Below are 24,988 nucleotides of genomic sequence, written 5' to 3'. Positions count from 1 at the left end.
TCCACCTGCCGATGCAGGGGACGTGGGTTCGTGCCCCGGTCCGGGAGGATCCCATATGCCGCGGAGCGGCTGGGCCCGTGAGCCATGGCCGCTGAGCCTGCGCGTCCGGAGCCTGTGCTCCGCAACGGGAGAGGCCACAGCAGTGAGAGGCCCGCGTACCGCAAAAAAAAATAAAAAATAAAAAAAAATACAGAAAAATAAATTTGCTAATGATTAATACACAGACTGACAATAGAGCAGATGTCTATTTTATAAGTGTACACATTTGGGAGTGGGACACTAAACACCATTTTACAAATAGGACATTCAATCAAAAAGGTATGATTACTACCAGATGTGAGAAAGGGGTTGATTAGATCTAGGACTTGCACTATTGGTGTATTTGCAAGAACAAGGCAGGCTTGTTCTCTCCCCTCCTATCTATCCCTGAGGAAGGGTGAAGTGAGAGAGGGCAGAAGACCCTGAAGAAGCCACCCTTGAATAAAAGATGTGTGTCCAAGAGGTCACCCTCACATGTGAAGGATCATATGCTGTTTTTTACAGTCCTTTGGAGATCTCAAAACCCAACCATCTTGTTCCAGTTCCAAATTTCAAAAAGGAAAGAAGACCCAAGCCACAAATGGACTGGGTTCCCAAATCTTCTTAGTATTCATCTATAACTCAGAATTAATTTTTCTATAAAAATGGCTTATAGTAATTCATTTTCTTAGAAGAGATCTATTTAATACTCAATATGGCAGAAATAGACATTTGCAATGACAATTTACAGATTATAATGCTGTTACAATACTAGTGATTAATGGAACAAAAATTGAATAATGTATTTTGAACCATGTTGTAGGTAGAGAAAACCATGAGAATGAAAAATAGAGACTTTCATGAAGACTTGGAAAATGGCTTCTAGTCTCCTTCGAGGACATGAAAGATACACAGAACTGGCTTTTTCTTGTCCAAGTTCACTGCAAAACTCACAGAGCCTCTCTTCCTTAATACTAGAGTATCACTAGTACACTCCTTTCACTTACATTCATGATTAGCATCCATCTTGGGTTGGTAAAGACGGAAAGAACAAAGATTCATTTGACTCCGACAGAACTTCACCCACCAAAGTAATTATTCATTAATATAAGGGTCTGCTTATATTTAACCTTTTCTTGTCTCATTAAAATATTATGTTCTCAACACACCTCTCAGAGATAATTCAGCTGGTGTTGGGAGTTGGGTATATACTGCTCTTCATGGGTGTTAAAAAAAAAAAAAAAAAGGCCCAATGGTTCACGAGCTAAGGTTCCACTTTACTGGACCACTGTTTAGTTTACAATTGACAGAGATTATGGGGGTCCTTTCTGAGGCTTTCTCTTAAGGACCCAGGCAGGATGATACTTTTTCCACGTATCTGAGGAGCACACACATCAGATTTATTGTTTGGGCTAGGTCGCTTTTCCCAAAGAACTTAGAATCCATGGGACAATGTGGAAATTTATGAATATTTTAAAGTTTCATCAACACATCATGAAGGCGCTAAAACAGATTGGAAATACATAAAACATAGCTGTAACCACTTGCAGAGGATGACAGTGGCAGGAAGACATAAGGGAAGAGAAATAGCTCTCTCTGCACTTTCTCACGTACACACACTAACAACAAAATGCACACAAGTTCATATTGGGGTCTGATTGCAAAAAAGAGCCCGCACTTGCAAAAGAACAGTAATGCTAATGATGGCAGCGTAATGATGCCATCTCCATTTTCTTTCAGTCTCTCTCACCTTCCACTCTCACTCCCACCCTGCCTCCCTGTCTGTCTCCCTGGTTGCCTTCGCCATCCTCCTGCTCTAACATGAACAGGACACAAAGCAGAAAAGAACTGAACAACTGGTGAAATGGGGTGGCTGGGGGGGTGGAAACTCTGAGTTGTTCAAGACTCCCCTGTCTATTTGCCATGTTACTTTCCTCAGAGAGGCCTCCCCTGACGACTCAGTCACAAAGAGCTGCCCCAGTCACCGTCATCACACTCTCCCATTCTCCTGGTTGACTTTTTTCCCTAGCACTTTGCATTGTCTAAAGTAGTTGTTTGTATTTTGTTTTCTCGTGATGTATGATTTTTATTTCTCTTCCCTAATAGAATGTAAACACCATGAGAGCGGGGGATTTGCCTGTCCAGTTCATTCCAAGATCTCCAGTGCCCAGAACAGTGCCTGGTCCCAGGAGGCGCTCAGTTAATAAATGTTGACTCAACAAATACCCTGAAATATCCAACAGATGACATGGGCAACCAACAGTTTCTAGGAAGTAGATAGGACTCAATACATGGTGGCTATTATGGTTTTATTATTATACTGCTGTTAGCCAGAAAAATTACCTGGCCTCTAGGATCTGACCACATTCTTTCCCAGGCCAGCAAAAGAATCTGGTTCCTCTTGCCTCACCCTGATCCTAGAAATAAAATTTGTCCCCAGGCCTCAGAGCTGCATCCTACCCATCCTCAGCCATAGTCCCAACACCTCTGTGCCCTCAAAAGCAGGCTCACTGCGCGGCCGGGGCCTGTGCTCCGCGACGGGAGAGGCCACAACAGTGAGAGGCCCGCGTACCGCCAAAAAAAAAAAAAAAAAAGCAGGCTTAGTGCTACGATCCAGTCTCCTTTGAGAATATTGGGTGAAAAATCCCCACAGCCTTGGCCTCAGCTTTCTTTGTTCACACTGTTTGCTTTGAAGACCTTAACACGGTGCTGAGAAATCAATAAGCAGGGATGCTGCCAACCCTGCGTGTATCTCCTTCTGATTCTCCTCCAGGAGGCTTGGCTCACTCTGACACACTGATAAGTCATGAAGTACCCAGCTTGGTCTGCAAATTAAGCCCCTCATAAGTAATCAAGGAACACCAAGCTTAGTGTGCTGTGGGTTTTCCATCGTGAGTGTCATTGGATGAAATGAAAGTACACAGTACAGGTTTTCGTAATGAACAAGCCTCAAGTCAGGTTTGCTGTGATAGGGTTATCAGTCATTGCACAAATTAATTATTTAGGAAAGCACTTTTTACAGTGGGTTTTCATTTAAGTTTTGCCCCTTGATGTATGTGTATAAAAATGACTAATCCATTGGACACTGCTATTGTACTTGTGCATCTATCACTATCTGGCCTTTTTTTAGTAATTGGTTTATTAATTATAGCATCTTAATGATCTGTTTAAAATAAATAAACCATTTGCACCATTTCAAAGGTATTTTGTGAGGCTCAGCTGATATTAAAATAGCACCAGCCTTATGTGCTTTTTCAGCAAGTGACCTAATTAGTTAATAAAGTAATTGAATATTAAAAAGGATGTTGCAGGTGATTAAAATTTAAGAGTCTTCAGAATGTTATTAAAGCTATAAATCATACATCACTGTTTTAATTTGCATAGCTACAGAATTACTAATGGTCCCACGTGCACATGGGGCTTGGCAATTATTCCTTTAACAAAATGTTGGTGATGCTGAGGTACCAAATTCTTTCAACTTCTGTTGATAGCTGCATAGAAACCTGTTTCTGCCAGATTAAATATCTAACTGTTGAAATTGCTGCTTGCTCCCTTTTGACAGGTACAGACATTCATTCACTCAAGAATGAATTGTCCAAGAATTGTTAGGTGTTGAGTATAATGGTGAGGAAAACAGACATGGTCCTAATGGCGTTTATATTCTGGAGTTAGTTGGGCAGAGACACTAGTCATAAACTTCCCTAAATTCATGTATAATTACAAAGGTAATAAGGAGCTATGAAGGAAAAGTACAGGATTTTGCTGGTGAAATCTGACCTCATCAGCTAGATTAGGGATCAAACACTTAATTCCAGGTGAAGGGGCTGGGACTTCACCCAGCAGGCTGTGAGCTCTTGTTCAAGCAGGAAATCCCTGATGAACCTGCCAGTGGTATGTAGGAAGGACTGGCTGGAAATGCTGGTTGTTTACCCAACAGCCATCACTCTTTCCTGGCTATCAGAATCCCAGTTCTATTTGGGTATAGCACTAGTACTATGCTCAGGGAAAGTAGGCCAAGGCCCAGGGATAAATGATGAGAAGTCCAAATCAATTGTTGTAATCCCATTGCCCTTTGTCTATGATTGGTTTAAGGTAGATGTGTTCTGAGGAACTCAAAGAGGCTTTCTGAAGAATGGAAAAGGAAATATACAAGGAGAACACTCCTTTCCTCTATGCTTTTGGATGTTAGCATGAGTGGTGGTGCTACTTGGAGCTATAGCAGCCATACTGACACCATGAGGGGGAAGACAAAACAAACGAACAAAGCCACACACATACATACACAAACATACTCCCTAAGCCTGAGGCCTAATATTGTTGAATTGCTGAACCAACTCTAGAAACTTTGGATGTCTTAAAATATGAAAGAATAAATTTAAGTTGAATATTCTGTTACGTGCTGCCTAAAGCATCTTAACTGAACCAGAGGAGTCAAAAATGAAGATACTGGAAGCTGAAAGACAAATTAAGAGGCAAATATAACTGTCAGGTGAGCAGTGATAAAATGCTAAGCATGGTAGGGTGGAACAAGACGAATGGAAAGTAAAGTCAAGAATGGAGTTGAGGGGCTTCCCTGGTGGCACAGTGGTTAAGAATCCACCTGCCAATGCAGGGGACACAGGTTCGAGCCCTAGTCTGGGAAGATCCCACATGCCACGGAGCAGCTAAGCCCATGCACCACAACTACTGAGCCTGTGCTCTAGAGCCCGTGAGCCACAACTACTGAGCCCACGTGCCACCACTACTGCAGCCCGGGTGCCTAGAGCCTTTGCTCTGCAACAAGGAGAAGCCAACACAATGACAAGCCCGTGCACCGCAACAAAGAGTAGCCCTCGCTCACTGCAACTAGAGAAAGCCCACGCACAGCAACAAAGACCCAACGCAGCCAATAACTAAATAAATAAATAAATTTATCAAAAAATAAAAGAACAGAGCTGAGGCATTGTGGACACAGAATCAACAGAATTTGTCAACTTACTAGTATCCAAGGTACCAGGTAATGGTAACTGCCATTCACTGAGTATTTCCTATGTTCCAGGCATTATTCTGAGCACTTTACATGCAGCATCTCATGTAACCATTTCAACAACTTTATGAAGTACTATTAGTTTTCACCATGGTTGAATCCTGTTTCAGTCATGCCTTGATTTATCAAGTCAAATCCCAATATCCTCTATAGCCACCAGTGGGCAAAAGCAGATGACTTGCTTCAGACTCCTTGGGAAAGCTGCTGGCTAGACTGCTGCTCCTAACATTTTTCATTTCATAGCACACATAGAAAATTATAATATTAAAGCACACACTGGGGTAAATGCGAGGGGACTCAGGCATCTATATGGGGCTTCGCAAAAGCCTTCACTACTCTTTATTATATAATTATAAGAAAATAAAATTCAAAATTTAGGGAAGATATTAAATACTGAATTTGTGTAAAATTTCTAAAAAATAATCTCTTTGATTTTTAATGAAAAATTTGTTTTTTATGAATATAGTTTTTTAATATCAGATTTTATGCTTGAAATAGCAATTCCTGAAGACTTTTAATCCAATCAATACTTACTAATCACGGTCTCTTCAAATTCTTGATAGTCATCACTAACAATAAATTTTGTTCACACAAGTGATATAAATAAAAGTAAAAATTCTTCTGACATCCTTCCAAATTTTTTACAACTTTTGAGTCATATTTAAAGTGTGTGTGTGCACGCGCACGCAGTCGTTCAAAGTAGTTCTTGTGGTTAAAGTAGTCATCAGGTCCACACACAAGGGAAGAAAGCTGATACAACTGCATTCCCACTTCTTAACATTTTGATTTTCTAATCTGAGTAAGTCTTCTGGCACTTATAAAATGGTCTGGCCCTTTTGTTACTAATTCATGGCTTTCCAAGGATGAGAAAGCTACAAAAGTGGGATAACCCAAGGAGCACTGAAACAACAGGAGTTATTCTTGTGGGCTGTTCTTGTGCAGCAAGAACCCACAAGGTAAGGGAGACATGAAAAGAAAAGGAAAAGCTATTCACCTGCTGACACTTCTACGGCCCTGACAACTTCGTGTTTCCATACCGCTAAAACGTTACACTCTGCCTTATGGTATATTTGAATCCAGATTCCTATATAAGACAATTTTCCTGGTTGGGGCGCATCTCTGGACCTGGAAGCAGGGAGAGAGGACTCTTTGGACTTCACATTCACAAACACCTCACATACAGACTGTGGCTCTACCTCCAAATGAGGCTATGCACCCACTCACAGGTACACAGTGAGGATTGGAAGCTGTACGTCATTCAGCCTGAATTTTACAAATACACCACATTTATGCCTCTTTGACATTTCTTCACTATTTTCATGTATTGCAAGCCTCAAATAATGGAAATGGCCAGGCTCTCTCTCTACCCTGAAGAGGCCCGTGTGTGTCTCTGTGTGTGTCTTTTTATGTGTATTTGTCCTCCAGTGCACATTTTCATAAGTGGATTGGATGTAACATGTTCAATTAATTAAGGAATACATTTTTATTACCAACACCACTAACGGTTATATCTTGATCTCCATAAGGAACTGGCCAACTGGGGAGATTAGCGTGCACTGGCTCATGACTGGAGGGGAACAAAGATGTGTGGTCAACACATCTGCTTTGCACGTTTGTGCTTTGTTTATCATAAAATGGGCGATAATGATAAGGATGTGTAAGAAGCACAGTGTTAATGACAGTGCCGATGGAGAGTGTGAACAAAAGCCATGACTTCTGAGAAAGCTGGATGTAAATTAAACCCCAGATTTGTTCAGACTATAGGTTTTATAGCTACACGTTTATGGCTATTAGAAAGATCTTTGGTGTTGAAATTCCTGCAAGAATAATTTCATCACTTCAAGTGTGAAACTCCCTAGTCACTGATTCCAACTTCTCCCATGGAAGCAACTGCTTTAGAATATTGTTTTTGCTGACGTGACCATTTTATTACAGAATATAGTGTGTATTACGTAACACATGCAGCTTATATCCATGCATTTCATAACACACAGGAGGACACTGACCACTTGTGGCTCAGGAGGTCTTTGCCTATAGTCTGAAGATAAACATTTTAATTTCAATAGTTGCCTATTTATTTTCATGTATACTTTCAATTTAAGGCAAATTTCCCTATTTTGCACTGATGGTAGTGATGCATAGCTTCTTTTTAAGTGTTAGCTAAAAAGTGAGTCAATGTATAAAACATATCAAATAAATAAAAATGCAGTGGTCTATTTGGGATAAGGCAAAAATCATGGAGATGCTCTGCAAATGACCCAAGTCTTGGAAACCATGGGCTAGGTAATAATAAGAAGGAAGATGTAGGCTTTGGGTTGCGTTTCTGATAGTGATGATGGCCACACATTCATCCTGGAGACCAGTGCCATACACACGTAAAGCTGCTGCCTGATGCCCCAGGAGCGTGCTTTTCCACGTGACACTAATTGGCCCACACAGGAGTGAAACCATGACCCTTCCCTCATTAGCCACATGCTCAGACCAGCTGAGCTAGCTCGCTCTGGGTCACTGGGGTCCCATGTAGGAAATTACCATTCCAGTGCCCTGTGGTCCTCTCGTAACCCCAACTAATGAATGTCCCGTGGAGCCTAATGTCATTCCTGGGGGAGCACATAGCTCTCCCAGCAGTGAAGAAGTTGATGACATGCTGAAGTTTTAACCTAGGGAGAACCAACTGAGGCGGCACGGAGAGCTCAGGAAGCCTGGGAACAATCTTTCAAACATCTGTGTGTTAGAAAAAGGCCTGGCCTCAGGACATGAAATGCAAGCACAGGGAAGTGAAGAAAGCAGCTGAGCATCACACAGCAAGTTTATCATAGCAAAAATGACAGTAAGTGCTTGCTGTCTGGGCTGAGCACTTCCTGTCACCAACCCTATAAGGTAGGTGGTATTATCCCTATTTTAGAGATCAGGAAACCGAGGCTCAGAAGTCACTAGTAAGCATCTAAGATAGGCACTCCTCCTAGGATTGCCATATTGTGGAAATTAATACATCACCAAGTAGAAGGGAAATATTACCAGACAGACAGCTTGCCAAACCTTTCTGCTTGTGCCCCCTTTTAGGTCTCAGGGTAAAGACTGTAGGCCTTCAGGTAATCTTTATTTTTCTGTTGCTTTAGCACATCCACAGTGTAGCCTTTAGAAGAGTTTTTTTTTTAATAAGATGAATAATAAGATTAAGAAGGCAAGGCCTAGGGAAAGCATTCTTCCCAGGTGTTGGAGAACACTGGAAAGAAAGGGATGGCAGCAGCCTTTCTATATGCATTCTGAAGACCTGGGAAAGCCCACTAGCCACTCCCCCTGCTTTTTTAACAAGACTATTGGATCGATACCCCTTCCAGGGCCAAACTAACTGCTGGGTGAAATGAAATACCAAGTGGCCCTCACTTGGCAGCCACTCTTACCAGAGCCGCAGCTGGCCCACTGCCCTGGGGCTGCCCACTGCCACAGTCCTTTCTGGGAGCCATGAAGGCCCATGTGAGTGTCCACTTCCAGCCGAAGATCAGGGCAAAAGGAACTAGAGACACTTGGCACAAAACAAAAGCCCTAGTTTAACTCAGCCCTCTGTTTTCTGATTAGTCTAAGGGGATGACTCAGCTTGTCCTCAAAGCTTCCTACTCAATGCCTGTGAAATTTGATATTTTTAAGGTGCAACTGGCTAACAATCAACAGATAGATAGATATCTAATCAATAGATAGAGACAGAGTCCCAAATTTGACATTTATTAGCAGGAGAGATGTTGGTAAGTTATTTAACCTGTTTCAGTTCCCTCACATATATACTGGGGATAAAATCTTCCCCTCACAGTGGCTGTATCTGAACAAGGCAATGTGTGTAATACACTTGGCACACAGGGCTCTAATGCTCAAGAATGACAGTACTTCTTATCGCATCCTCTGTCCTCTGCCCCCTCACGGAGCGCAACTGAGTGAAATGTGATGCAAGTTGTCATGGTCCAAAAAGGCATGAAATAAAACTCCTTATTATCATCTTATTTTTAGTTGTTCATTTGAAGACCAGCGTCTAGTTATTTCACATACTGTATTCCTCTTCACCATAGGCTGCTGGGAAATTATTCCTTGACATAGAGAGGGGAAGGTCTTTTGAAGGCCTTGATGTGAAGCGCTTAGAAGACTTACCAGCACTGCCCACCCACCCCTCCTGCCCCCAGTGCCCAGCCTAAAACAACATACTTTTCTGTGTCTATTAGAAACTTTTCTTGCTTGCAGCCTTGGAGTGGAGGCTTAATTCTGGTCACAGAATTGTGAGAGAACTGCAACCTCTCTCATAAATGGGCTGTCAGGCATCAACACTGGAGGAAACTGAATTGTTTCCAAAAGCGAGACAGCGGCTAAGAAATAAGGGTATCAAGACTGTTTTCCTGGAGTAATCTCCTACCCAGTGGGAAGAGGCCAGGCGGAGCAGACAGTATTCTGAGAAGAAATGAGGAGCCCACAATGTGAGAACAGCAACAGACTCCCTAACATAGTGGACAGCGGGCCATCTCTCTCTTCACTCTTCCGCGGGCACGTTGGCTGGCTGATTGCCATCGGTCAGGCTTCCTTAACTTCACATTATGTAAATTCAGTAGTGGTAAGAGATGTTTATATTGCCACTTGGGTTGACTATAGTTTGTTTTTCTTGATTATCTCAGTCCAGACTGGTGAGCATTTAACAATAAATTGTAGCAGTGCCTGGAGATCTGGAGACTCAGATCCCCCCCTGGGACTCTGTAGTTAAACAGTTCTCTTTAAACCACTGCCACCTAGTGGTAACTGAGCAGACTGAAATGTGCTTCACTTATGTCCAACGAGAGAATGGGGATGGGCAAAAAGGAACTTGTTTTTTCCCTGCCACCCTACCCAGGAAGCATAGGGAAAGAAGTGACAGAAGATGAATCTCATTCCACTGGCCTCCACTCCCTGCCAATGTTTAACCATCACTGTACATTTTATATGTCAAGCTAGCGGACTCTTCTGACTTTATTTTGACTAATGAGGACATTTTCATTTAATCACAAGCCTTTGAGATATAAAACAAACAAGCAAGGGCCAGAACTGGAGCACCTGGGTCTTGCCTCCCTTTCCTCTACCGTGGTGGTTAGAAACTTCCTGATGTCAGCTGCGCCCAACTTAATGTGTTCTTTGAAAGTAGGGAATTGGGTCTTGACAATTAACTTGAGGGTTCCCCCTCTAAGAATCAACGTCATTTTTGCTTCTCCACCTTACTCAGGTGACTCAGCGCTAGAAGCACACAGAGGAGATCAAGTAATCAATGTGGCAAATCTCTGCAGAGCAATTTCCTGTACATGCACAGAGGAGCTGGTGGCAAATTCAGATATTCCTGGAAGCATATGAGGATCAACGAGTCAAACGCAGTAAAATCCTCCGAGGTGAGCAGAGTCAATGGTGATCTCAGCAGGTTGTGAAGAGAGTGGATTAATGCCAGTGAGCTATTAGGTAGAATAAATTCACAGAGCAATTACCACTGCTTGGGGCTTAGAGGAGATAATTCACAACGTGGGCCAATTTCCTTTTCTAAGCGTGAACTTCAAATAAACTTGGAACAACAAAGCAAGCTCAAGGATAGTGATGTAGGTGTGTGAGCTCTGGTAAAGAGAAGGCACAAGGTTACAACAATGAGACTGCAGAAAGCCTGAGATGTTTCAGCTTTCTAGATCAGTGTCCTCCCTTGGTAACAGACTCCTCTGCCTCCTTCTCTGCACCCACCCCTCTCCAATCAGCAGACACAAAGCAGCCAGTATATTGTATTAATCATATTTATTACAGTTTCCAGACTCCCATATGACAAATACCTAAAGCAGAAGAACACTGCAAGCTGACGTTACTAGCAGCAACCCACCTAAACCCTTCCTGGGAGGAAGGGTTTAGGTGAATTTAACAATGAGGAGTAATTTCAAGACAAGAATAAAAGTCATGTTTTTTCTTTTAGCAGCTGGTATATGAACAGTGAAACTATAAATACAGAGAGTCATCCAGGTTTAGCCTTGTCTAAAAAACATTAATAAGTCACGGTGCAGAGGGGTATCCCCAGGATTGCCAAACAGAAGGCTAATGCCTTTAGATGTCAGTATGAAATAAGCAAATCACTTTTTAAGACACTGCTTACTATCTGCTTTGCTGTCAGGACAACAGAAAAAGAACTGGACTGCTGCCCTAGAACTTAGCTCACACATAATTCAGCCAGACAATCATTGTTTCAATCACCCCTAAATTTTTTAAAAACACATCCCCCCCCCCCCACCGACAGCTCTAAAAACATAACATCAGACATTTGCTCGGAAGGACTAAAAATCAAAATCAATTGCAGTGTATTCGGAACAGCTTTTACGGCTTTCCTGAGGGACAGTTCCTATCTCTTCAGAGAATGTTTTTAAAGAAGCACTAACTCTGGTAGCTTATCAAACTACTCTTTATTCTAAATAAATAAGACCAACTGAAGGTCTCAGGTGTACTTCTTCCACACACACCCCCTCCCCCAGATCTCCAAACCATCCAAAGCCATTTCTTGACAGAGAGCTTTCATTTTTATTAGAGGAGTGCAAGAGAACTTACAAACATGTGAAAAATACTCGAAACACCGACAGTAAAGGAGGCCCAACCCTTCCTCAGAGCCCAGAAAACTGTGGCAGGAACCCCAAAGGCTTATCTTAAATCCATCAACTCAATTTGCCAGAAAGTCATGACAGACCACTCACCATTGCCACACAGGCCTAGATGGGATTTTCCTTCTTTACAATCACTAAGAAAAGCCTTCTGGGAGTTATTGCCCAGAAGAACACAGGCTGATGAACAGAAGCTACTGAAAAGGGGTCGACTGCATTCTATATCTGGCACAGGAAAAGGAAAATTAAAACATCTGGAAACCATTACATTTATACCATGATACTCTTAGGTGAATCTTTACCTTCCCTCAGCAACCATTTCTTTCATAAAAAATACACAAAGGCTTAGAAAGCTTTGGGGCAGCACCAGTGACAGCTAGCTGTCTTTGAATAATTTTAATTTTTTCCTAAAGGCAAAATTAAGAGAAACTTAAAGAAGTAATTTACAGAACAGATTCTATTTCATGGTTTTGCCCATGCCAGCTGCTATGGAAACAGTACAAACAGAAATACAAATAGCCACTCTACATCAAGTTAGGTTTCCATTTTTTCTCAAGGGATAGAAGCAGTACACCTAGGTTTCTGTAAGCCTTCTGAGGATGAAGGGCAGCTCATAGCTCAGGGCCTGACAATCTCTAAAAGTACTCCTGGACTATTTCACCATGAGGATAGGTAAAGCCCTTCTTCATTCGCTAACGACTCTAGCAAGGATTCTACGCACCTAGACTTTAACGCTAATGGTTTCTAGGCTTTCTGACTTGACATGCGCCATGCACGGAGAGCAAGGAACCAACCAGTCCAAGGCCACCTGCCTTAGACACTGATAACTCCAGCTAACCATCGCACAAACGGCCCACCTGTTGTAAATGGTCTCTCAGAGGAAGCAGAAATACTTCCCAAATACTAGCACAAACAACCTAAAGTACAGTCTCTCCTAGTGGTGAAGCAGTAGAACCATCTCTGTGTACAAAGAATGGCTCATGAAATTGTTCTGGGGGTGCAGCCACACCTTCCATTTCTCGATCCCTTGTTACTTCCTAACAAAGCTGGATACTCCTGAGAAGACCTCAACAAGTGTACAGGTCTGCCCTGTGAACTGCCCTGAAAACACACTGCCATGTCTAGAGATTACTTTGAAGAATCAAAGTTGAATGTTCAAAAATAAGTACTAGTGTCTCAAGCCCAAATCCCTAGAGAATACCAGAAGCCAGTTTTGCTGTGTTTTGGCTGCTTAGGACACCCTCGACGAGTTGATGGGGGCCCTCCAGAAATCTACCATTCTGGCTTTTACTTTCCCCTTTTCTTTTCTTGCCTTCTGAGGAAGACTTCAGCTATTTCCATAGCAACTTATTTAAATGTCCTAGATGACCACATTTTTGAGCAGCATATACATTTTTAGGACATATTTTTCATTCCTTTTGAACAATTTCTCCCATAATAAAGAAAAAGCAATAATTAAAAAAATTACTTCTCTAAAAATATGGTTATCATGCTTTGTACACAACAGCACATTTACTAGATAATACTCATTCCAGAATCACTGTCCAAACCAAACAAATAAATGGGGGTATATGGGCACATAAGACAGATGACACACAGTTTTGTTTTTTTTTGGTTTTTTGCGGTACGCGGGCCTCTCACTGCTGTGGCCACTCCCGTTGCGGAGCACAGGCTCTGGACGCGCAGGCTCAGCGGCCATGGCTCACGGGCCCAGCGGCTCCACGGCATGTGGGATCTTCCCGGACCGGGGCACGAACCCGCGTCCCGCATCGGCAGGCGGACTCTCAACCACTGCGCCACCAGGGAAGCCCGACACACAGTTTTAAAATAATTTTCAGATCCAGAATTAGTAACTTGGGCAGAAAAGCAATAAATCAATCCTTATATGGATACATGAAAATTAAATGCAAACTAGAAAACGAGCATGTGTTTAAAATAAATCAGGTTAGATTTAATCAGGCACTACAATGAATGGAAATTGATTATATTCCTTTTGATTCCAAATTTCCACTTTATTGGGAAAATCTAGTAACCATTACAGCTTCTAGCTGAGGGACAAGAGGACAGACAGATGGCGACTGCCAAACAGGGAGGACTGGTAAAGAGGTAGAGGCAGGGATGCCTGATGATTAAACAAGGCAACTACTAATTGGGGAACTGAGATTTTAGCCATACTGTTTAGAAGAGATTTAGACTGGCAGATTCCAAAGATAATTGTTCACGAGCGTTTGTAACCTAGAACTTCTCTAAATGTATAGTGCACCTAATCTGGCTCTAAAGAGTATATTTAAAATGCATTTTGAAACAAAATCAAATAAACAAAACAAAACAACTTCCACAGATGCCTCTTTGGGGATGCGTTGTTTTTAGGTGCGCATCCTTCCTTCGGTGCTGTCATATAAACCCCTCAGAAAGTGCAGTGGAATTCCCTCTCATCCTGACCAGCAGAGGGTGGGGGCTGGGATACGGGGGGGGGGGGCAGCAACGAAACGCCCCTCTTCCTTTACTGAAGATACTCTTCTGAACACTTCCATTGTCCCTTAGGAGGAAGGAACGGAACATGGAAAACAGTTCCTGAAGATATCACTGCTTTTTGATAACAAGATCGTAACTGTGACACCTATGGAGATTACTCTCTGATATTATATAGCACCTACCTTGCTCATGAAACACTGAACTTTTACCAGGCTATGAAACAGGGTGAGTAAAAATCACTCATGGCACTTACACGTGTTAAAAGACTTTAAAATGCCTTCCCCAAATTCTTTTACTCAGTGCCCCTGTGAGGTAGGTGTCTGGTGGGAAAAAACTGAGGCACAGAGGGGTTAGTCTGCTCTCCTCTCACTACATGATGAGCCAGAGTCCCAGCTCCTTGAACTTGATTCACCAGCTTCTCAGAAGGCTTATTTAAGTAACACGACAAATACAGCAGAGGAAGTTTTTCTTTTCAAACGTTTTAACTAGTTAGCTATTTATCATTCTCACTTTGAACCTAAGTTATCTAAAATAAAACCAAATAATGTATAAACTAACAAAACAAAAGGTCAACGTTGCCTAACAGTCTGTGTCAAGATATAGCCTATTTTGCACTGGTGATTGGAAAAGCATATGGTTCAAGTAGAAGTAGTAGCAGGTGGTCTAGTGTTCCTGTTACTCAAGCCAGGCTGAGTAAAGTGTCCCTTACAGGCACCACCGCTGTACTTTGTGAGAACCTCTTTGGTCTGAAACAAGGGAATAAAACTCCACCCCTGTTTCATGGAAACCATCCTACAAGATACTCTAGACAGGGGCCAGCCCTGCCTGGAAAGAGTACTCTCGGCCACATAATGAGTGTGTATTATTGAGTCCACGCAGAACTCTTTGAAGCCAGACATGAAGGTCACAGTCTCCTGACATAAAGCTCACAGGACAGGTCACACTATATACAGAGGGGCAATACACAGGGTACATGCACTAGCACCATGCCACAGAAGTGAAAGAGAAGGACAAGAGCATCTTATAGTCCCATCTGGTACACCATTTGCAGAAGCTATCTCTGGCAAGAGGAAGACCAACAACGAGGTCCCATATTTCTTTCCATAAAGTGGAGAGGCATAAAAACACAGCATTCATTGCTAGATGCTTTGAGCATACCACCTACCCAAATTTCACTCTTACATAAATTGGTGGGCTTCTTATATCTTATAGATATTAAAAGATAACAAATTACATTTCTTGATCAAGAGAGAATGATGTAGAGCAAAATTCAAAGGTCAGTTACAAGATGTGGGTTCAGGGCTCAGGGTGATTTATACTGCTACTCTTAGAAACAAATTTATGAGTACTCAGGGCACTAGCTTTTAGAAATGAGATCATTCTTTTTGAGGTGTTTTTTTCCTTCACCGTGCTATAGTGTCTGTGGAGTGAATTCAATTCATACCATGCTCCCTAATTCAAATCTAGTATTTGGTTTGAGTGTCTGAAGTAGACCACGATACCAAATAAGATGCATGTACCTCTGTACAGCTTTTGCCTTGATATTAATGCACACACCCACCCACCCTCTCAAGGCCTATTTCCCCTTCAGGGACCTCATCTCCCAGAAGGCCCGAGCCTGGCTCTATGCTCTGCACATGGCAGACCAGAGGGAATCATTCCAACTCATAGCTTCACTGGGATACTAGGATATAGCATAGCAGCGATTCATGCATTTTATTTCGAAAAACCAAAGCTCAAGTGAGGCCGAGCTGGTCACTGTGCAAGATGAACCAGCAGGACATTCTCGCCTCGAATGAAAATCTGATTTATGTGTCGAGTGAATACCTGCTGGTAATCCACTTTGGGCTTTCGCTTTTTCTTACGGGGCTGGCCCCTGGAAAGGGTGGTGGCCCTGGAAAAGGTACCTCCCGCACTCGACCCTTCTGTCTGTGTAGTCCTCCCTGACAGCTCTGACCTGGACTCCTCCCTTGCCGATGCCTGCAGGGAAGAAGGGACGGAGCGGGAACGCTTGCGTGAACCCCGGTCAGTGTCTCCTCGTCCCCACACTGAAGCCACCTTCCAGGTGGATGTCTGGGAGTATCTGGACAGAGTGGAGTCTTCAACTGCAGACTTGGAATCTGTTTCCTTCTTGGAGGAATCCTGCAGTTTTAGTCGATCAAAGAGCTATAAGGAAAGCAATGACAAGTATTAGCCTTCCCTTTAGCTTACAACATCCCTCTTTCAATATGTAGAAGAAAGACTAGATTCCTTTATCATGCTCTGTGGACTGCTTGCTTTGCAATTTTTAAAAATTTAGTGGGCTTCCCTGGTGGCGCAGTGGTTGACAGTCCGCCTGCCAATGCAGGGGACACGGTTTCGTGCCCCGGTCCGGGAAGATCCCACATGCCGCGGAGCGGCTGGGCCCGTGAGCCATGGCCGCTGAGCCTGCGCGTCTGGAGCCTGTGCTCCACAACGGGAGAGGCCACAGCAGTGAGAGGCCCATGTACCACAAAAAAAAAAAAAAAAAGTTAGTAACGAATTTTCTATTTCTAGCCGTAACTCAGATGAATCAATAAATATGTCAAGAGAAAAGGCACCCACTTTTTCTATGGTATAAAACTGAAAGACTTTTAAACCTTATAAGAGGTAACTTGTTGTTCAAACAATATGCAAGTAAGAAGCACAGACTCATTTTTGATTCGCTGGATGCATGGGAAGAGACTAATGAAGACCGTGGTCCAGGCACACCTGGTTGATAGCAATAGGGCTTTTCCACTTGGAAACCCTGGTCCCTGGGCTCAGTGATCTTAATTCCTAAGCTTGAAAGCATGTTGGGTACTCAGAAAGTCAGGGGAAACTGCCTACCCTAGTGAGAGTCAATGAAGAATCCCGTTCATATGCTTTGCCTAGAACAGGTTTTCGGTAGGTCTCATCCACATCAGTAAGTGCCTAGAGAAAAACAGACCAAAGTGGGGAAAATAAGGTAGCATTCAAATATTATTTTTATAGCTTTCAGGAAAAAATTTAAAAGGCAGAATAACATCTAATTATAGCAGAACTAACCTTAACAGGTGACTCAGCTCTTGGGCAGAAACAAATGGTTATACGTGGCACCCTCTGAATAGGAATTCCAAGCGGCTATGACCATGTAAGATGGGTTTCCCCTATGGTAAGGTGACTTTACCAACGCAGGGTAGAGGTTCATAAATTTCAGGGAGCATGAATATCTAGGAAGTTTATTAAAATACAAATCTAAGGCTATCCTCCTAGAGATTCTTCATCCTGGGATGAAGCCCAGGAACTTTCTACTTGAACCAAAAACCCCATGATTCTGATGCAGGACAGCCTCAGACCACACGTTAAGAAACACTACTGCTGCTTTTCCCTTTTCAGTCTTATGACAGCAATTAATAGAGATTAACCAGGGTAACACATAGAATTGCTGGTGAATTCTTGTTGTGGAGAGATCAACCTCACAGGAGAGCTATTAGGATCAAATCAGATCAGGTATGAGAAATTACTTTGAAAAGTGTGAATCACCCTACAAATATAAGCTGACAGTATTATGATTACCACCACTGTTATCAAATATATTCTTTTAAATCTTTTCCTTCAAAGGTAAAATTATAATAAAATATTTTCCCTACACTTTAGAGATGAGAAAACTGAGGCTCAGAGAAATTACTTGGCCTAGAGTCACACAGCTACCAAATGGTGAAGCTAGGATTCAAATCCAGGTTTTCTGATTCCATACAGCTTAAAACATGGTCTCCGCAGCCAGAAAGGATAAAGTCATGGTCCTTTCACTTACTAACAGTGTGATCTGGGACCAATCTTCCAAAATCGCTAGCCTCAATTGCTTCATTTGTGAAATAAAACAGTGATAGACCCACAACTTATGCATTGAGATGGTATATATAAAGCCCTTAGTACAGTATCTGGCACATAGCAAGGGCTTAATAAGTATTAGCAACTATTATTATTATCAAAGTTATTTTAACTGCCTCCTATCATAGTTGTGCTATAATATATCCCTTCTCTCCTACAAATGTTTAGTAAATAGACAGTAAGCCTCTAGAAGACTGAGGGCACGTGGTACGCTCCTTCACAAGGAAACACTATGCAAAGTGTCCGGCGTATTAATATGTCTGCTTCCCCTCTATCCACATCTGTCTTTCCGAAAGCTGTAGAGTAAAAGTTCCTTTCTGAAATTTCTGTACCTAGCACTGTGCCCAGCCAAAGTAGGAAGTCAGCAAATATTTTTAAATGAATGAAAAATAGTTGGTAGGAAATCAACATAAAATTACTAAAAGATGAAATAAGTAATTATTCCTTAAGGCTAGATTGCTCAACCCTGGCACTAATAACATTTTAGACCAGATAATTCTTTGTTGTTGGGCAGGGCGGCGGGGGGTGGGGGGGGGGTTGTTTTGTGTACTGTTGGATGTGCAGCAGCAGCAGCCCTGGCCTCTACCCACTAGATGCCAGTAGTACCCCATCCCACAGTCGTGACAATCGAAACAAATGACATTGCCAAATGTCCCTGGGAAGGAGGAATGGGCAAAATCACTCCAGGTGAAAGCCTCTGCCTTTGGGAAAAGCAATAAAAAGAACTTTTTTGTTATTGCCCAAGAGAGTGCAAAGATTCTAGCTCCTCTGGGAAGTTATTCTGGAGGTTTTGCTGAATAAGGTCCTTGAGATATATGAAAAATTTAATCCCTAGAAGGTTCTCCAGCCCCTTGAGAAAGGTTTAATTACCATATTCCAGAACTTGTCAAATGCAACAAGGAAGCCCGTACAGACGCCCCGAAGTCCCTTGAAAGTGCGGATGTGAACATTCACCTTCACCCCCTCCCGGATACAACGATGGAGTTCACCCAGAGGGCTGCCTTCGTGCACTGAAACAAGAAGAACAGTCAGCACAGCATGAACACCTGCTCTCATTCCCAGAATTAACAACCAAGACCACCCAACCATCTCCAGCAACACAAGGCAACACGGTGTAGTGTCAGCCACACCACAGGAGCAGGAAGGCCCAGTGGGCAAAATGGCTAGCGTAGGCAATGCACACTGAATCGAAACAAGATTACCTGGAACGTGGATAAACGAGCTGTATGGCTACCATCCAAATGTTTTACTACCTCTCTACCCTATTTCTATGATGTCACTGATTCTAAGAGGCACCATCATTTTAAAACTTTTTTGGGAAAAAAAGAAATACTACATTAAATGTGTGCATCAGCAGCTAGATTCTTCTCAGTTCTATGCCCTGTTAAGACAACCTTTTTCAGGATAAAGCTCATGAACCACATATCCAGCTTGAGCCTTCCAAAGAACAAAAACCCTCGTCATAGGTTTGAAGGAAATGAACCATGTAACTCATTTGCCCTGAAACACATGCAATCGTCTAAGAAATAATGGCCTTTCGGCCTCTCAAGTCTGAGCTACTTCATGCACAAGCTCTCTGGGGCCACTAGTGTTTCAGTGTATATCATCTTTACACTAGGAGGAAGAGGCCTGGTTGTATTCCAAGCCTTGCTGGTATAAAGGCACCTGCTGAGCATCTGACTCTTATGACATTGCTGATAAGCATCATACAAAAAGAGCAGTATGACAACTCATGGGAGGAATGCTGGGATTATAAACTGCAGCTTTTACTATGATGGACTCTTATTTTCAGAGCTTGGGAGCAAGGCTGAATTTTATTTTTATTATTTCATGTTATCTTAGCCTTCAAAATATGCTGGCTATACTACATAAAATCTCCCTAAAGAAAACTGCGTGAGCACACGCGTGCACACACACACACTCTCTCTCTCACAGTCACATTCACACTCACACATACACAGTCTCATTCTTCCCCCCAAGTTTGCAAGGCACAATTCTTTGGAAGTTATTGTCATTGACAGTAAACAAACAAAAAATCTCTGTTTTGTTTCTAGTGGCATAAAAGAGAACAAAAGTCTTGCACTTCAACTTGGATAACTAAGGTGGTTACTCTTAACCTCCTTACCCCTCACTCATAGATTGGCTTATAAATGATGGCAGTGATAAATTAACACAAGAAGATATGCTTGGATTAAGTGACTTGGCACCCTCAGATTGAGGGTTCAGCAAGAAGGCACAGTTGGAGGCAGAGTGACAGAAACAGTGGCCTTGGAAAGGAACATGAGAACCTTGGTCTGATCTTCATCACCTATCCCTCCTCTAGCCATCTTTTAAAATTCTTTGAACCTATGACATATAAAGATGTATGTACATATATCTGGATATGTGTTATAGACAGTGTCAAATCAAGCACTGTAAACAAATTTTAGGTCATTATAACTAGTTGTGTGAACTTGGCGAACAACTTTTTCTCTATAAGCCCAAATTTCCTCATTCATAAAATGAGGTTAGACTAGTTAACTTCTAGAGTCATGTAAGGAATAAGCCTTTATAGTTCAATTTCTTAGAAACTGATCACAATGCCTGGATTATTCCGTTTACCTATACACATTCACTCCCCTTTCTCACCATACACGTATATGTTCCACAAAGGGTGGAAAGACCACTCTTTTTCTAACTTGAAAGAAAACAGGGGCACCACTTCTCCCCATGCACCCCTAAATCAGAGAGGAAGGACAGGCATGTATCTTAACAACTGTCTCATTCTAATTAAATGGCAAACTCAGGTTTTCCACCCTCACATGTGTGCTTTTCTTTTGATTTTTTTTCTTCCAAAGATTTAATAAGGTGTAATTCCAGGGAGTATTTCTCTCCTTATGTGATCAAAAATACAACACTAGCACCACCTATCAGAGCAAAACGCCAAGACAAAAATGAACTTCACATTCTGAATCAGAAGGCACAGTCTGAATCTCTTCGCAGCAGTGTCTGTGACAAACTCCAAATGGATATGAACCAGGCTTCTATATATATAGATAGATAGATACACACACAGACACACACACACACATATATACACATACACATATGCCTTATCTTTGAAAAAGTTATTCTTCCAAATCCCACTCTCCATTGCCATTACTCTTGGGCCACACACTTCCAAATCCAGGTCATTTTTAACCCCACTCTTATTTTTCCCTGCTTGTAGCCAATACTAAGTCCAAACACTAGATTCTCAATAACTAAGACCTGCCCTGTCTTTTCTCTTTCCACAACTAACAATACAGTCCAGGGCCCATCAGACGACTGGTTTGCTTCAAGAGTCTCCTAGCTCCCCTCCTTCACATCAGCAACAGCATCATCATCACTGTCACCAACATTATCACCAATTACTGAGCCCTCGGTATGGGCCAGGCCCTATGGTAAGTTTAACTTTATACACATTATTTAATCCTCACAACTCAAACAGGTTTAAATAATTTGCTCAAAGTTACTTACCTAGTAAACAGCTGAGCCAACAGTCAATACTGGCAGGTTATATGCATTCTGACCTGGGGCTTTTAATTATGAGAGTCTAAAACTAATAATAACCACAACAACAATCTACAACAATAAAAACAGTGACATTTAACACTCACTGAGTATTTCCCTACATGCTAGGCCACATTACAATTGTAAACCTTTAAATGTGTTAACTAATTTAAACTTCACAACTAGATTCTATTATTGTCCTCACTTCACTTATGAGGAAACTGAGGCCCCAAAGAGTTTAATTAACTTGCTTAAAGTAAAACCGTTGGAAAGTGGAGGAGCAAGTATTCAAACCTAGGCAGTCAAGCCCCTGAGGCTGTGCTCTACTCTACCTCCCCAAACACATTTTACTACTAGAAACTCAGCAATCAGAAACATTTGCCCTACAAAGCCTTTTGCTTAAGAATATACACCATGGTTCCCACTCTCTCTCATAACAAAGTCAAAGAAAAACTCTTTGGTCTTCAAAACATTCTGGCTACCAATCCCTTTCTGGACCCAAATTCAGTTTTCATTGATCTGGACACAAACCACATATGCAGCACCTTCCACCCACCAAAAAAAAAAAAGCAAGGAAGGAAACATTAGAATGTATTCTTCCTCTCCTGAGACTAGCATAATGGTTAAGCATATAGCCCCTGGACTGGGACAACCCAGGATGAGCGGCAAACTGACTAGTCACGTGATGCTGGGCAAGAAGTTGAACTCAATGAGTGTCAGTTTCCTCATCTATAAAAGTGGATCCAAGGGTAAAATGAGATGCAATGCATCTAAAGGGCTTAACACTGTGTATAGCACATACTGGCTCAATAATAGCAGCTATAATTAACAACAATAAAGTTACCAACTGACTTACAAAGGGGCATGAGGAAACTTTCTGGTGCGGATTTGCTCTGTATCTTGATTGTGGTGGTGATTTCACGACCATACACTTGTCAAAACTCACTTTAAAAGAGTGAATTTTGCTATGTGTAAATTATACCTCAATAGTCTGATTTTAAAATAATTGCTGTTATCTTCAACCATGCCCTTCCTTAACTTCAAGACCTAAAGCTGACCTCATACATGAACTATTTCTTGAAAAAATCGAATCCTCACCCACGCTTCTGTACTTTTTTCGCTTTCTGAAGGTCATCAACTCTTTGTGCTATCTACTCATCTTTACCATGTACACCCAAGTGTTTCCAGTGGTGGGATTAAAATTTTCAGTGCCGAGGGCACATTCTGAGACTTTGATTCCAGGCATATATTTATCATGGGAAGTCAATAAAGTTGGCTTTCACACACTTTCATACCAATAATATAGCAAAGTGCTCCACAGGTAAAGGCAAAACCACCCACCACATAGAAATATTTCTTTTCTCTTGAAAATCTTGGAAGCAAAGCAATGATTGGCAAAATGGAAATAAATGTTACAATCTGAGACTTGGAGTGCATTTCAAAGATCTGATAGTGGCAAAAAGTATGGGCAAAATAAGGTCCCCCAAACTGCTCTTAATTTAGGAACATGCATAATCTATCTTTGTGCCACTGCTGGGCAAGCAAACTGGAATAAACCCTAGCTCAGGCAGGGATTCTCCAGCATAGTAAATCATCCGACAAAGCCACCCCTAACAGCACTCAGCCTTTCAGGATGTTTCTCTCATAACAAACACATTTCTAGAAATGAAACAAAATATTCCTTTGCTTAGCACAACCCTCCATTCCAAAGGCAGTGATTTAATAATGCCAAGATTTAGCTATCAGTATACAGATGCTCTGAATGGCTAAGTAGGTCATTGTGTCCATGGGGCAGATGTCAGAACTGCTTGCCAGATGACAAAGATATAACCCTGGGCTGTTTTCATTCCATTTATACAAGACCTAACACACATTAGCAACTTCTGCTGTTTACAGCTTTACTCTAAGGATCTGTTAGGAGGCTGCAAGAAATTTCCTTGTGCCATTTACACCTTCAGAACATGAAATAACCTGTGCATATGGTAGTATGAGCCTGACAGACACAGTCCTGCACTCAGCCTGGCAGAGGGGCCGTAAAATAGCGTCTGTGCTTCACTGGCATTTTGTGCCTGCTGCATTCCAGGACTTGTGACTTGCTAATGTGAACATAGGTATATCAGCACCCTGCAGCCCTTCTCCTGCTTACAGCACTGAGAACGAGCTGTCACTTAATGTGCAGGGGTTGTGGGATCATGTCTCCTGTGCTACCTGAACAGATTTCCTCACACTGCATCCCAACATCCCCAGATCTCAATGACCAAGCACTCTCCCACCCCTAATATTGGCTATGCCGTCCCTCCCCGCACCGTGCGTGGTCCCAAGACCTCAACACCTCTGCAAACCCTACCTGTGAGGTCCGGTTTCCAGGCCCACCACCTCTCCGGACCCCCCCCATCACTCCTGCAGATCCTTTCTGCAGGCTCCTCATCACCTCTGTAGGCAGTTCCGTGGACCCCATCACCTTTACTCACGTTATCCAAGCAGACACTCCCCACGACTATTTATTACCTCCACAGCCTTACCACTCTTCCCCCGCAGCTCAGACAGACCCTTCACTCCTCAAGCTGACCCTCCCCACAGTCGCTGATTATCTCAATATACCAAGACCCTCCCCCGATACACGTAGACCCGCACCAAGCCGCTATCACCCCGCAAACGCCTCCAGGGCCGCCGCCTTCTCGACAGCTGGCCCGGCCCCAGCCCCGCCCGCCGGACTCACAGGGCATTCTCGTGAGCACGTTGCGCGGCGCCTTCCTGCTCCGACCCGGACCCCGCCGCCGCGCCCCGGCGGCCCCGTCCCCTTCCTCCTTGGCCACCATGAGGCGGCGGAGGCGCTGGATGCGCTCGGGGTCCGGGGCGGGGATGTCCGGGCGGCGGCGGGTCCTGCCCAAGGGCCCGGCGGCGGCGGTGGCGGGGTCCCCAGAGCCCGCGGCCGCGCCCCGCGCCCGTCCGCGCCCGCCGCCCCGGCACCCGGTCCTGAGGAAGCTCTCGTACTCGGCCAGGTTGTTGAAGCAGGGCGCGTTGGGGTAGGGGATGGGAGGCAGGCGAGGCGCGTACAGGGCCAGCAGTGGGTCGAAGCTGTCAGAGCTGACATCCAGCCGCGGGCTGGGCGGGCGCGCAGGGCTGCCGGCGCGAGCCGACCTCGCCCCCCTCTCCCGCTCCTCCATGTTTGAAAGGCCCGCAAGCTGAGGCCGATGGGAAGGAGAGGGGGCCTCCAGAGGGCGGCACTGCGCAGCCGCGACGCGGGTCTCTCTGCGCCGGCCTGGCCGCCAGGGGACAGCATCTGCCCGCGCTCTGCGTCTCCGGGGGTGTGGCGAGCGGCTGCGACCCGCCCGGTCTTCGCAGCGCCTCAGCGTTGGGGAAGAGGTTAATTTGCTCTAACGCAGTGTTTCCCCCATCTATATCATTATCACTTTGGGTGTTTCCTAGTGGTGCGGATTCC

At 43.3% G+C, this 24,988-nt stretch overlaps 1 protein-coding gene across 1 annotated transcript; it reads right to left on the bottom strand.

Moving 5' to 3' along the window:
• Positions 1 to 10,819: 10,819 nt before the first annotated feature.
• Positions 10,820 to 24,722, bottom strand: LSM11 (LSM11, U7 small nuclear RNA associated). Its single transcript, XM_030834257.2, has 4 exons — positions 24,266 to 24,722; positions 18,886 to 19,025; positions 16,993 to 17,076; positions 10,820 to 16,311 (listed from the first exon to the last, which is right to left on the bottom strand). Exons 1-4 carry the CDS (start codon positions 24,711 to 24,713, stop codon positions 15,901 to 15,903), a joined length of 1,083 nt encoding a protein of 360 aa, XP_030690117.1. The 5' UTR covers positions 24,714 to 24,722; the 3' UTR covers positions 10,820 to 15,900.
• Positions 24,723 to 24,988: the final 266 nt, after the last annotated feature.

This window comes from Globicephala melas, chromosome 3 (genome assembly GCF_963455315.2).
Source record: "Globicephala melas chromosome 3, mGloMel1.2, whole genome shotgun sequence".
NCBI lineage: Eukaryota > Metazoa > Chordata > Mammalia > Artiodactyla > Delphinidae > Globicephala > Globicephala melas.
Note: the sequence above shows the minus strand (reverse complement) of the source record. Positions and strands in the feature narration are given on the sequence as shown.